We start from the raw sequence: 14,213 nt of genomic DNA, 5'->3' as shown, positions 1-14,213 counted from the left end.
AAAAGAACTTAATATGGAACTCTTAGAGGGGCTTTTCCTTTTTCAGTCCAAAAACTGGCATTGAGAAAATAGCCAGTGACTGCTACAGTATGGGCAGGGGGTAGCTGGCCTCTCCGGGTCAGGGCTCGTTCTCTGGGCCATGCCTGCCCTTTACTCCTAGGCTGTCCACAGACTTCAGGGGAGCTGGGTAGGTCTTCTATGTGTTGCAGCTGCACTCATCCTTCATTCTTCACTTACAGACCCAGCTCGCTGGGATCGTTACTATGGGTCTCGCTTCAGGGACCCTCGCACCTGGGACCGGAGGTACTGGTATGACGCTGAACATGACCCGTACAGGAAGGAAAGCTATGCTTACAGTGACAGGTAGGTCAAATGCATATGTATGAAGAAAGTTGGAGGAAGCTGGGTGGTGCTCTTGCTTGCCCTTCTCTTGTCTTTGGGAATAATCAGCTATATATAGTTCTGGAACTTCTGGGAAGTAATCTCTTATGTCTGAAGGAGGAAGCTCTGGCCACCCTTCCCTGTGTCCACCTCTGACCTATGGGAGGAGAGCTGGCTCAAATGTGCTTCTTCCAAGTAGCTCTGGGAAGACCTGAGGTCTGCTTCCTTTCTTCAGTTCCTTTTCCATCTTGCCCATAACCCCAGAAAGGGACTGTGCTCCCTGAGATTACCTGCTTCTAAACCTAGGATTTGCTTTCTGGTGCAAGGCTTACAAGGTTAGCTGTAACTAACCTTCTTTGGTATGAAGATTGCCTCAGGATAGAGGGGTAAACAGAGGGCAGTGAGCAGTAAGAGCTAGCTGCAGCCTTGGGAAGTTCCTGGTAGTTACATATTGTCCCAGAGAGCTATTCTTCCAACTCCCTGCCTTGGTCCCTTGCTTACTCTAGACCTGAGAAATGTGATGATCACTGGAGGTATGACCCTCGTTTCACGGGAAGCTTCGATGATGACACTGAGCTCCACAGGGACCCCTATGGAGAAGAAGTAGACGGGCGCAGCATCCACAGCGAACACTCAGCACGGAGCCTGCGCAGCACTCATAGCTTGCCCAGCCGCCGCAGCAGCCTCAGCTCCCATTCACACCAGGTGTGCTGGGCAGGCCTGACGGGGAAGAGCAGGTGTCTGTCTTAGCCCCAACATTGTCTCTGCCTAGTTTTAAGAGTGTACCCATAGTCTTCCTGGTGTTCGTGGGAACTCACTTTCTCTGCTTGATTTCTTTCCTAAGAGTCAGATTTACAGAAGCCACAATGTGATTGGCGGTTCCTTTGAGGCCCCTCATGCCCCAGGCTCATTTCATGGTGATTATGCCTATGGCACCTATGCCAGCCATTTCAGCGGTGCCCATGGTTTTCCAGAGTACAACTACCCTGCAGACACCTCCTGGCCTGCTGTGGAGCAAGGTGCGTCTCAGCAGTTCAGAGTGCAGCCACTACGTTGGGATAGAACAAGGGAGTCCAGTCAGCTCCTCTTTGCACTCTGTGCCCACTGTCCTTAATGACATGGCTTTTGGTACAGGTCAGTGGTGGCTCTTGGATTGACATTTGGCTCAAGGTCAAGCTGTCTGCTTGACCACATGTACAGTGTTAATGTGTGACTTGGGGTCCAGTTTCCTTTGTAGTCAAGCCTTGGGTGGCTCTTCTCTATGTTTCTACACTGGCTATGTGGGGAGCAGTTCCCCTGAGAGACTTGTCCTGATTTGTGCCAGTGTCCCATTCTGACTCCCCCCTGAAAGGCACAGCTTAAAAGGTGCAGCTGAGAGCTCTCCTAACTGAACTATGAGTCAGTGAGAAATTTTGTGTGTGAGTTGCTCAGTTCTTTTGCTCTTGGTGCTCTGTGACAATCTGAAGCTGACCTGGGCAGGGAGCTTGGGCAGGAAGCATGATCTGGGAATCTGGCTCTGAAGCTGTAGGACATGACCAGCTAGCTCATTATTTCTCTTTCTATTTATTTAAATTTAGTTCCATCAAGACCAACCTCTCCTGAGAAGTTTACAGTGCCTCATGTCTGTGCCAGGTTTGGTCCTGGTGGTCAGCTACTTAAAGTGATTCCCAACCTGCCTTCAGAAGGACAGCCTGCACTGGTGGAGATCCACAGCTTGGAGGTGAGTGGGGACCTGTGGTGCTGTCTGCACCCCACAGCCTTGAAAAATGTGCTTTCCTGGGAAGATTCAGCTTATAGGGCTTTCATTGTGTTTAGAGGATGGCTCTTTAGAAGTCACCACTTTAAGCAGATGCTGCAGTTTTTAGATATGGGTTGATTGTGCTTTCAGCAATGGACAGAGACTGGGGGCACGTTTACTCTGCAGACTCAGAAGCCTCTCTTCTCACATCTGTCAAGACCCAAGTGGGGTTTTTCTGTTTAAAAATTGAAAACCTACATTGTAGTTCATGCTCATATAATTGTATTAAGCACCTTCACCCTCTGTATGAAGGGATGAGTGTTGTCCCAGGAATGGTTTCTGTGACTCAGTCTGTCTGCCCATCTCATTGCAGACCTTGTTGCAGCACACACCTGAGCAGGAAGAGATGCGCTCCTTCCCGGGACCTCTCGGCAAGTAAGGTTCCTTGTTGTGGTATCTCATAATGGCGGCTGCTGAGTTTGGCTCAGATTTGGTACCACCATTTACTGCATGTTCATTCTTTCCCCAGAGATGATACCCACAAAGTAGATGTTATTAACTTTGCACAGAACAAGGCGACAAAATGTTTGCAGAATGAAAGTTTAATTGACAAAGAGTCTGCAAGTCTTCTTTGGAATTTCATTATTCTGTTATGCAGACAGAATGGGGTATGTTCCCTTTTTACTTCTTGAATGTTCTCTCCTGTTTGCCTTTGGTCTCAGAATCTGTTCCCTGTTCCTATCCTGAACTGTGGGCAGTGTCAAACCTGCTATACAATGCTCCTTCAGGAAGAGTATCCTACCATGCTATGCTTCCTCAGGAAAAGCGTCATGGCACCAACCGGGGCAAGTAGGACAAAAGGGAGGTGTAAGATTTGGGATGGATTGACACCTGAGCCTTAGGGGAGGCTAGGATTAGTATGTCCGTGCCCACATGAAGAGTCAGGCTTCTTTCTTGAGGTCTAACATGTGCTGCCTATGTAGACCTGACCAGGCTTTGACAGCATAGGAATTGTCATCTGGCTGGAAGCCTTGTTTCTAATAAAGTCTTATGTTGCTCTCCATCCTATCCCCATTTATCCTGTAGACCGTGGTGGGAACAGACATTGCAGAGCTTTTGTTACGAGACCACAGAACTGTGTGGCTTCCTGGGAAGTCACCCAATGAAGCAAACCTGATAGATTTTACTAATGAGGCTGTTGAACAAGTGGAAGAGGAAGAATCAGGGGAGGCCCAGCTGTCATTTCTCACAGATAGTCAGACAGCGACCACCAGCGTTCTGGAGAAGGACACTGAGCGGTTCCGTGAGCTCTTGCTATATGGCCGGAAGAAGGTAGGTAGTCCTGCAGATGCTTTCTAGTGTCCATCTGTTGGCCCAGGGAAGAGAGACCAACCTCCTTTGGGGAACATCCACAGTGAGTGCTGTTCAGGGATGATGTCTGGCCCTTTGCCTGATATCTCTGAAGGTATCAGTAGTGTTTCCTCTGAGAAGGGCCTGTGTGTAAGTCTCGCCAGCTCAGCTTACGATGTGGATGCTCATCTGTGTGCAGAATCCCAGTCTTCGTACAGACTGAAGCTTCAGGCCACTCCTGTGTATTTTTGTTAAGACAGGGGTCTATGTACCCAAGGCTGACAGTGTGCACAGGAGTGCTGAAAGTGCACATTAGGGCAGAGGATGTGCTGAAAGCGGGAGATACATCATACTGGTTCATAGAGTTCTCTATGGCAGGGACATCTGATAGGCCCAGAGTTCACTGTCCTTCATATTATGATCATGGTTTTAGTCTGGTTTGGATCTAAAAACTGAACTGGGGCCATGAACATGATAAGCATATACTCTCAACTATACTCCAACTTAGAAAGTTTTTTACCTTTAAAATGTATTTGTGGCCCAGGATAACCTTAAATACATGATCCTCTTGCCTCAGCCTCTGAAGTTCTGTGATTTCAAGTGTGTGCCATCACACCTGACTAGAAAGGTTTTTTTCTTGTTGTTTTTTTTTTTTTTGTTTGTTTGTTTGTTTGTTTTTTGGTCTTGTTTTGTTTTTTGTTAAACAGTCTTGCCATGTTACCCAGGCAGACCTTGAACTTCTGGACTCAAGTGGTCTCCTCTCTGTTTCCTGAGTAGCTGAGACTATAGTGGTGCCCCTTGCCCAGAGAAAGCTCATTTGTGGTCCTTGAGATTTTAACATGGATGTTTCACAGCCATTTGAAATCATAAGACCCTATTGGCTTTTGTGAATATTTACTTCTATTGCCAAATTTTGCCTCCTAGCAAAAACTGCTATGTTGTGCCATAGATTATTTGGGGTGCTGGGAAACTATGTTGAGAATGCTGTTTGTATTGGGAGAGTATTCAGAGAGGGTACGTTACCTGGATGGAGAGCTCATGCTGATATTGCACTTCTCACAATAGTGGTACTGCAACTTGTTTCCAGCTAGCATGCTGGTTCCTCACACAAGAGTAAAGAATATAAGCAGCATGCTTCTATAGACACTCACAAGAGGGAAAGGGCAGAAAGACAAGACTGTCTTCTATAAACATGAACACATGGTGTATTTGTCTTTTGACCTGCCACATTCTTCTTTTATTCTGTATGTGCATGACAACCTGTGGTTCTGCCTGGTCCAATGGTAAGCACTGTGATCATTTATATGAGCCCTGAAATACATTGCAGGATGCTCTGGAGTCTGCCATGAAAAATGGCTTATGGGGCCACGCTCTGCTACTTGCAAGTAAGATGGACAGCCGGACACATGCCCGTGTCATGACCAGGTGAGTCAGCTTGTAGTGCACCCCCATCCAGTTGCACAGCCTGACTTTGGTATTCAAGTATTTTGCCTCTGCTATAAGGTTTTCAGCTGTGAATTCATAGGCTTCCTTGGTCCTTTCTTGAGCTACACTGTTGAGGGACTTTAAATTTTTTTTGACTGGTGTTTTAAAATATTTTTTAAAACTTCAGTGAACTCCTCATTCTGACAGTTGGATAAAGGGCTGAGAAGGGGGTGTGGTTCCTTTCACTGAGCCAGAGGTAGATCTCCCCATTCTCTGTATACATAGGTTTGCCAACAGTCTTCCCATCAATGACCCCCTGCAGACTGTCTACCAGCTCATGTCTGGACGGATGCCTGCTGCGTCCACGGTGAGTATGCAGGTCCCCAGGACACTGGTGCAGGCCCACAGTCCAGTGGGACTTATGTATGCTAAAGACTTTGATTATGGAGTCAGTCTAAAACCTGTGTTTCTTGTTCTTGCTTTCTCATTGGGTTTGGCCATCAGAAAGTTACAAAGGAGACAGTCTCTGAAGGATAAGGATTTGTTTGGTGTTCTCATTGTAGTGTTGTGGAGACGAGAAATGGGGAGATTGGCGGCCACATCTAGCAATGGTTTTGTCCAACCTGAACAACAACATGGACGTTGAGTCTAGGACCATGGCTACGATGGGCGATACCCTAGGTGGGTTAGGTGTGAAGTAGGGCTTTGGCTGTCATGTGGTAGACCCCAGAGTCTCACTGTGTGAACTGTGCCAAGACCCATAAGAGACATGGCTTTTATGAATCTAATGTCTCTTTGGCACCATTCCTGAAGAGTTCCCAAGGACTGATAAGATGTGGTTGCTCTGTCTCTCTTCAGCATCAAAAGGCCTGCTGGATGCTGCACACTTCTGCTACCTGATGGCCCAGGTTGGATTTGGGGTTTATACAAAGAAAACCACAAAACTTATCTTGATAGGCTCAAATCACAGGTAAGGAATCAAGTCAATATAGCAGTATCCATTTTCCTTTAAGAAGCAAGAGATTCCTGTCCTTCAGTTAATTTGGAAATGACCAGCCTTGTACCTTTGCTATATGATGGGGCATGCTTAAGGTTGCCTGCCGTGAAGTTGATGATGCCAGTAATTGGCCACTTCTCAAAATGAGTAATTCACTTCTTCCACAGTTTGCCATTTTTAAAGTTTGCCACCAATGAAGCCATTCAAAGGACAGAGGCTTATGAGTATGCTCAGTCCCTTGGGGCGCATACCTGCTCCTTACCTAACTTCCAGGTGAGCAGGGGCTGTGGGAGGTGTGGCCAATGCTCACCAGTGCTTGCTTGATTAGGGTTTTGGATTCTCACAAAAGTAAAGATGGGGTGTTTTGTGGGGTTTGGTTTTGTTTTGTTTTTTGATACCTTGAATATACAGTTGATCAAAATGCCATATTAAATACAGGATTTTTATTTGTATTTTTGGTCTTAGTATTTCAGAATAGATTTTAAGAGCTTTTGTATTTAAGGTATTTTTAGTGAGAGTTGTGTGATCTGACCCAGTATGTGTGCGCAAGTGTATATGTGTGTGTACAAATTTGTGTATGTGTGTATTAGTAGAAAATGTTTATGGTTTGCCCATGGGAAAGATAATTCTTTGGATGTCTGGCAGCAGCAAGACATCAGATGTGGAGATGCTGGCTGTAGCAGAGGTGTTATGGGGAGTGTAAGAGTCCATGTTGATGTTGCATTATCACAGAGGCTGCTGTGGTGTACAGCCTCTAAGATCTCAGGAGCATTGTTAGGCCCCAGGACCGTGACAGTGCGGTTGATGGAAGCCCTAGAACTGTGACACAGTACATTTGGGGGAAGCCTCAGGACTATGGTGGTACGCTTGATAGAAGCTCAGGACTGTGACAGTGCAGTTAGTTGATAGAAGCCAAGGACTATGACAGTGCATTTGGGGGAAGCCTCAGGACTATGGTGGTACACTTGTTTTTCAGGTGTTTAAGTTCATCTACTTGTGCCGCCTGGCTGAAATGGGACTTGCCACACAGGCCTTCCACTACTGTGAAGTGATAGCCAAGAATATCCTGACACAGCCTGATACATACTCTCCGGTGCTGATTAGCCAATTGACTCAGGTTAGGATCTTCTGGTGCCTTTCTGTTGGCATCATGCCAACTTAGGAAATGCACAGGCTTCATGTTGCTTGGCATGGGGGTAGTGAGTAATACTCAACACAGTGACACCCAGAACCTACTTTGGATACTTAAGTGGCTCTTGGGTGGCTGTTTTGGACTTTGCACAGGAACCCTACAGGCACTGTGCCTATGCAGAAATTCAGCCATAAGCTTCAATATAAAGGGATCCATCTATGTCCAGAGAACCTTCATTTACAGTATTTTTACCTGGTTAAAAACTCACGCTTGTTGGTCAGTAGCTAGGTCTGAGTCCTACCTGCACCTCTGCCAGGCACTTCTTTTCCTGTTATTTTGATCAGCCTCCAGAGCAGGTGCAAAAAGCCCACAGCCACTCTAAGCAGGTATTAGTACATGGCATGTCAAGGTATCCCCTCCCTAACAGCTCCATTCCTAAAAATATGGTCATGGGATAACATAACAAAACAAAACAAAAACAAAAACATGCTCTTGTGGAAATATTCAGATAGACCCAAAAGTACAGAGAATAAGTAATAAAGGAGACTCATGTCCTCTCTCCTAGCTTTGATAATCACTACTTAACAAGGTCATCTTGATTCACTCAAACCCTTTAAAGGCCCTATCAAAGAACTGCATTATCCCTGGTCAGCTGAACACTGGGACAGGCCTGCTGATCCATAGAAGTGTGAACAACACCCTGGGCTCACTCTGATCACCTAGCTTTGCACATGACCTCTTCCAGCACTGGCCCAGTGTGTTGCATGTGGAGACAGTTTTGTTGGTGCCATGTGGAAGTAACAAGGACCTCTGTTCTTTGTAATCTAGATGGCTTCCCAGTTACGCCTCTTTGATCCTCAACTGAAGGAGAAGCCAGAGGAGGAGTCCTTTGTGGAACCTGCCTGGTTGGTACAGCTGCGGCACGTGGAGAGGCAGATCCAGGTTTGTCTTTTGACAGTATAGCTTTGTCTTAGAACTTGGCCTGGAGGCATTTGATGAGAGGGTTTGTGCCCCTATTGTTCTCACACTGAAGCATTTGATAGTGACACTGACTTCAAAAGTGTACACGCTGTGGGAGTTTCATCTTTGCCAGGAGATCATTGGTGGCATGCCCCCTCTTGAAGTGGGGAGTGCACTTGGGTTCACATGTACTGTCAAGCATGGGCTGCAGCTGGACTCTGTTTCCTGTAGGAGGGCACTATGCTGTGGAGCCAGGATGGAACTGACCCCCAGCAGTGTCACATCACGCCCGGCTCTGAGGTGGAGCAGTTGGATGGCTCAGGACTCAGCCAGCAGGGAGGGCTGAGGGCCGACAACCCTCTGCTGATGCCAAGCACTGAGCCTTTGATGCACGGTGTACAGCTGCTGCCCACAGGTGGGACCCATGGCACCATGTACTTGTTTACTGATGTCTGCTTGGAAATAGAGAATGTTCTGCTACCAGAACTGAGGCATTGTGTGGCTCCATGGCGACCTCTGGGCTTCCTCCCCCTTTCCCTTTATGCTTCTTCATATGGTGAGCACATGAAGTTGCAGAACTTTAGATGCTCTTCTGTTGATGTCACGGATGCCTGTGGGCCCCTGACCCTAGATGGATTCCAGCTGCCATTTAGCTGCTTGCTTCCTGTGGCACCTCATAGCTCTTTCTGAACAAGTGCCACTACTTCTCAGCCTGAAGCTCCTTCTCCCCATCTTATTCATCTTGGGAAAGGTTACTCCATTTCTCCAGGATTTGAGCTCTAGACCTCTCATTCATATTTTGAACCTCTTTTCTGGTCAGGCAAGCACCTTTTCTGTCCTCCTGTCTCTCATTCTGCCCCAGCTCTGCAGGTATCCTCAACTACCCTGAAGACAGGCAAGTCTTCCCCGCAGGTCAGCCTTCATACCCTGATACTCTTCCTACCCTCTATTCCAAAGTCCCCTCCCACCTGGTGTTCCAGCCACTCCTGACTCAGACTGCTGCTGGCCCCCACTCTGTGGCCCCCACCACTACTGGATAGCCACTTCTCGCTCCTGTCACCATCCTGGAATTACTTCCTTTGGTGCCGGTTTTCCTTCTTCCTGGTTCATTCCCTGCATCAGGGTTCTTGTCTTATATTGGGAGATGGGAATCTCCCTCTGTTGCCCAGGCTGGTCCTGAACTCACAAATTCCCATCTAAGCCTCCAGAGCATTTGGGATCATAAGCATGTACCCTTGTGCCCAGTGTTGACCTGGTAGAGAGAACTTGCTCGAGAGTTGAGCTGTGTACATGCCTGTGTGCATAAGTGGTCTATTTGACCCTGACAGTGGGGAAAGTGCACTACCAAAGCACCACTGTGCTAAGGGCCACTCTATAGAGGTGATAGCCCCTGCCCCACATCATATCTGCTGATGGGCACTGTCACACCCATCCTGACCCTGAGCTCCTAGGATATGAATGTTCTTTTTCCTAGACCACTGGCGGGTACTGTTTTCTACTGCCTCATTAGAGCAGCTTGTAGGAAATATGCTTGTGACAATGTGCTAATCAGTGCCTGCCTGGAGCAGTCAGCTACAATGACCTTAGACGTCTTCTCTACTGTGCTCTGCAGTTTCTCAGACATTCCCCGATGGCCAGCCAGCTCACCTTGCCAGGGTGCCAATGTTCCCAGTGCCAGTGTCTCGACCACCCCTGGAGCTGGGTCCTGCCTATGGACCCTCAGGGTCTGCACTTGGCTTCCCAGAGACCTCCAGATCTGATCCTGCAGTGCTCCATCCTGGGCAGGCCCTGCCACCCACTACACCAGGTCTCCAGGAAAGTGGGCCTCCACTCCAGGAGGCCAGAAGCCCAGATCCAGGTATGTCAGTGGAGGGATAGATGCTGTTCTAAGAGCAGAGCTAATTTTACTTCTTGGTGTTAAAGAAAGTACCTGGTAGAAGAACTTGCATGGAGTAACAGTGCTGGCTTTGCAAACTGAGTCTCAGTGCAGTGAAGCAGCAATGCTAGTTTCTACTGTGGCTTGGCTGTGTGCTATCATTTGAAGCCTAACTGCCCAGTTAGAGTATAACAGAATGGCCCTAGGGCATTTGTGGGGTCTGTCTTAGTGCCATACTTGGTGCTTGTGGGCTGTATAGATCGTGTGGCAGATGTTTCTCTGAAAGTCAAATTTGATTGATCTGGTGCCTGTGTGTGCCTGTTTCACTATCTGTTTGAGCAAAAGAAAACATAGGCTTGTTTTTTAAAGAACAAAACAGTTGCCTCACATTTGGGCAAACCTTCCCTTTCTGTATTGGAAAGGAACACTAGTGGCTGAGCTGGTAACTACTTTGTTCTCAGTCTGTGCTCTACCGGTGCCCTGCTTCCCTTTTGTCTCATAGCAACAGCTCATGGACCTCGTCATTCTCTTTTGTTTTGACAGAAATGGTGCCACGGGGCTCACCTGTCAGACACTCACCTCCAGAACTCAATGAAGAGGAGTTTGGTGGGAACATTACCCATCTGGTACTTCCCATACTTTGTTGTAACTGTTTTCTGTGAGTTTGTTGCGTAGATACCTTGGCTTCTTGTTCTTAGCCTGAAATAGGAAGGTAATGAAGGCAAGGAGATTACTTTTAAATTCAATTCTTAAAGTGAAACTGTTTCTAAAATCATTGTAGCTAGGGCCAGGGACATGGCTCAGTTGGTAAGAGTTCTTGCCACCAAGCTTGATGACCTAAGCTCATTCCCTGGTGACCTGAGTTCATTCTCAAATGAGAGAGAGACAATCCAACTCCTACAAATTACCCTCTGACCTCCACACATCTGATATAATACACATGCCCCTAATACATATAAACAATTTTAAAAATTATTTTAACTCACCAGGCAATGGCACAGGCCTTTGATCCCAGCACTCGGAAGGCAGAGGTAGGGTGTTCTCTATGAGTTCAAGGCCAGCCTGGTCTACAGAGTGAGTTCCAGGACAGCCAGGGCTACACGGAGAAATTCTGTCTCAAAACATGCACACACACAGACACACACAAAGATTTACTTTGACTCTTAATTCTGAAAGTTGGTAAAAATGTTGGTGGGGAAAGAAGCAAAAGAGAGAATCGAGTGTTGTAAAAGCAGTTCCTTTAAGCAGAAGGAGCACTCACCTGTAGTGAAATTCCAGATTTAATTTTCAAAGGTGGAAAGCTTCCTGATATCTTCCTTCTTTGTACATTAGAACCTGACATTTTGGTTTCCCTTAAAGTTCAGTCATTGCAGCACACAAGGTTTAGTACAGATACTCTTCTGTGTGCTTTCAACCACACAGGGACAGATGACACATTCTGGAAGTTTCTTTATGGATGCGCTGCCCTTGATGGATGTCCCATCAATAATAGGTGCTTCCTCTGTCATCTTAGATAGCCTATTCCTGAAAAGTAACAGGGAGGACTTCACTGTGTGGTGATCATGCCTTCATGATCACCAGGAGTGGATCACAGGAGTGGATCACTCTTTTTCTAAAAACTTTATTTTTATTTGTGTGTGTGTACATAGATGTTCATGCATGGGTTCCTGTAGAGGCCAGAGGAGGGCATTAGATCCCTAGAGCTGGAATTAGGGGTATTTGTGAGTGCTGAGAACTGGTTGCAAGAGCAATTGCACACTTAATAACTGAGCCATCTTCCAGCCCCTTTATTTATTTTTTTAAAATTATTGTATGGGGGTGGATTGTGGGGGTGCCTGTGCCACAGTTTGCCTGTGGAGGTCAGAGAAAACTTTGTGGAGTTGGTTTTCTCCTTCCACCTTCCTATGGGTTCTAGGGATCAAACTCAGGTTGGCCAGCTCTAACTAGTCCCACCCTTAGGGCATGCATATATTCCATCTCTTGGAGCACTGTGATGCTCTTTGCTGGGTGCTTCTTAGCTGTGCTTGGCATTTCTCTAGCAGACAAGGAAAGCTTCAAAGGGCCCAGCGAGGGTGCTCTTCTCTGCTCCCATTAGTTCCCTGCTCTACTAGGAAGGTGCAAGTCCAGCAAGTTCCTCATAAGGAGCTCTAGAAGAGATAGTTCTCATCTTGCCTTGTGACAGGGCTCCTCCAGAACAGCACAGGACTTGGAGACCTCCCCAGTGTGGGATCTTGGCAGCTCCAATCTGACACCTGCTCCATCTCTGACACCTGATTCCGAAGGGAAGAAACCTGCACAAGCTGTCAAAAAGGAGGCCAAGGAACCCAAGAAGGTATAACCCAGCCCTGCACTTGTCTAGTGGGCAGAGAGGTAGGGCAGATCCTGGAGGGGGACTCCATACCCTGAAACAGCTTTCCCTAGAAGTCAGAGGCAAAGAAAAGACATTCTTTGTTTTAAATCAAAAATTTGTACATTATTTTCCCAAGATGTAGCAGCTAGACAAGTCTTTCTCTCTCTCTCTCTCTCTCTCTCTCTCTCTCTCTCTCTCTGTGTGTGTGTGTGTGTGTGTGTGTGTATAAGCATGTGCAGGTAGTGAGAACATACTCAGGCTCCCTAGAGATTCACTCATAGCCAGTTCATAACAGACAAGTCCTATTGCAACCAGAGTGTAGCAGCATGCGTCTCCTGATAGCAGCAAAGCCTTAGCTTTGTACAAGCTTAGCTCCCCAGTGCTCCTTTGTCTTGTACTTGTTCTAACCTTTCTCCAGTCTGAGCTGTTGTTTCAGTGATTTGTGGGAATCCTCCCTTCATGGTGGGTGCAGGTCTTTTACTGAATGAATGTGTGGTGCACAATCCCTTTCAATATGCAGACCTTTTTGTCATTGTTGTTCTCGATGATATCTTAAGTATACAGTTCTTCAATTAAAAAAAAAGTTATATGATTTTAAAATTATATGTGTATATGTGGTGGGTATGTGCACAGTGGTACAGGTGCCTGCGGAGATAAGAAGAGGGTGTCAGATGCCCTCAAGCTGGATTTACAGGAGGTTGTGAGCTGCCCAGAGTTTGTGCTGAACCAAATCAGGTCCTCTGTAAGAGCAGTATACATTTTTAATCACTAAGCCATCTCTCTAGTCCCCATAGTTTAGCATGTTAAGAGAGTTCAGCTTATCAAATACCCCCTCATGACAATTTTTTGAAAATAAAAACAAGTTTCATTTTTAAAAATGTGTAAGGCTCAGGATGTAGTTCAGTGGTACAGCACAGTGGGGTTTAGTTCCTAGTAAATGGGAAAAAAAAACACAAAACAAAAAAGGAGCCCAAGATACTTTTAGGGGTTAGAGAGATGGCTCAGCAGTTAAAAGTATGTACTGCTCTTGTACAGGACATGTGATGTTTTTTTAACTTATTGATTCTTTGAGTTTCACATCATGTACTCCAGTCCCACTCATCTTCCCATCCCTTCATATCTGCCCTCTACCCTTGTAATATCTCTCCTCTTTCAAAATAAAATATACACACACAAAATAAGAAGAGGGGCTTTGTATGGAGGCCATCCTAACTCTTCAACTTCCTTCTACTCCTGCGATGGGAGGAGATGCTGATGCTTAGCTTGCTAGAGCTTGCATGTGGAATGCTTCTGTAGGTGGCATATTGTCATCCTGGGCTTGTTTGTTAAAAATAGCACTTACCGGCCAGGTGTGATGGTGCACATCTTCAACCCCAGCCCTCAGGAGGCAGAGAGGCAGGCGGGTCCCTGTAAGTTACAGGGCATAGTTAGACACTATCTCCAAAAAAAGATATGCTTAGAGTTGTGTGGTGTCACTCATTGGTAGAATGCTTGCCTATCCTGTGAGGGGTCCTGACTCTTATCCCCACTACTTTGAAAGTATACAGATCATTGGAAACCCATTGGCTTGGATGGCCAGAGCATCCTACAGGGGTTCATCCTCATTGTCCAAACTGACCTTCTGTCCCCATGATCACTGACTCCTCGGCTGTTGTCCACCATTGACAGTCCTTGTCTGTGGATGTGGGAACCACTGTAAAAGGCATCACACAATGCTTTTCTTTTGTGCTCCTCTCACTGGGAAGTGTCCTCATGCTTTCCAACGGTTTTATTTAGAGTGAGTCTTGGTTCTCTCGTTGGCTGCCTGGGAAAAAAAGGACAGAAGCTTATCTACCAGATGACAAGAACAAATCAGTGAGTATTGTCCAGCTGCGGCAGTTGCTTAGTGGGGGTGGGCAGGAAGGTAATGATAGCCTATCACCGGTTGATAGTACCATATATTAGGATTTGGAACAGACCTGAAAGAGTTAACATTTTCTGAAGTTGTAAAGGGTGTAAATCAGA

The 14,213-nt window shown here is 46.5% G+C and overlaps 1 protein-coding gene across 7 annotated transcripts in view; it reads left to right on the top strand.

Annotated features, from left to right (window-relative positions):
• Sec16a (SEC16 homolog A, endoplasmic reticulum export factor) overlaps positions 1-14,213 on the top strand; it is a 34,581-nt gene that overhangs the window by 12,980 nt on the left and 7,388 nt on the right. For all 7 annotated transcript variants that reach the window (XM_021641094.2, XM_021641093.2, XM_021641088.2 and 4 more), the window contains 19 exons: positions 240-363; positions 888-1,086; positions 1,226-1,400; positions 1,959-2,101; positions 2,493-2,554; positions 2,649-2,787; positions 3,206-3,451; positions 4,797-4,894; positions 5,180-5,261; positions 5,458-5,575; positions 5,753-5,864; positions 6,059-6,164; positions 6,868-7,008; positions 7,852-7,965; positions 8,215-8,398; positions 9,596-9,841; positions 10,403-10,485; positions 12,042-12,191; positions 13,986-14,063. In XM_021641094.2, the coding sequence (XP_021496769.1) occupies positions 240-363; positions 888-1,086; positions 1,226-1,400; positions 1,959-2,101; positions 2,493-2,554; positions 2,649-2,787; positions 3,206-3,451; positions 4,797-4,894; positions 5,180-5,261; positions 5,458-5,575; positions 5,753-5,864; positions 6,059-6,164; positions 6,868-7,008; positions 7,852-7,965; positions 8,215-8,398; positions 9,596-9,841; positions 10,403-10,485; positions 12,042-12,191; positions 13,986-14,063 (2,600 nt within the window). The remainder of the gene's footprint in view (positions 1-239; positions 364-887; positions 1,087-1,225; positions 1,401-1,958; positions 2,102-2,492; positions 2,555-2,648; positions 2,788-3,205; positions 3,452-4,796; positions 4,895-5,179; positions 5,262-5,457; positions 5,576-5,752; positions 5,865-6,058; positions 6,165-6,867; positions 7,009-7,851; positions 7,966-8,214; positions 8,399-9,595; positions 9,842-10,402; positions 10,486-12,041; positions 12,192-13,985; positions 14,064-14,213) is intronic.

This window comes from Meriones unguiculatus, chromosome 8 (genome assembly GCF_030254825.1).
Source record: "Meriones unguiculatus strain TT.TT164.6M chromosome 8, Bangor_MerUng_6.1, whole genome shotgun sequence".
NCBI lineage: Eukaryota > Metazoa > Chordata > Mammalia > Rodentia > Muridae > Meriones > Meriones unguiculatus.
Note: the sequence above shows the minus strand (reverse complement) of the source record. Positions and strands in the feature narration are given on the sequence as shown.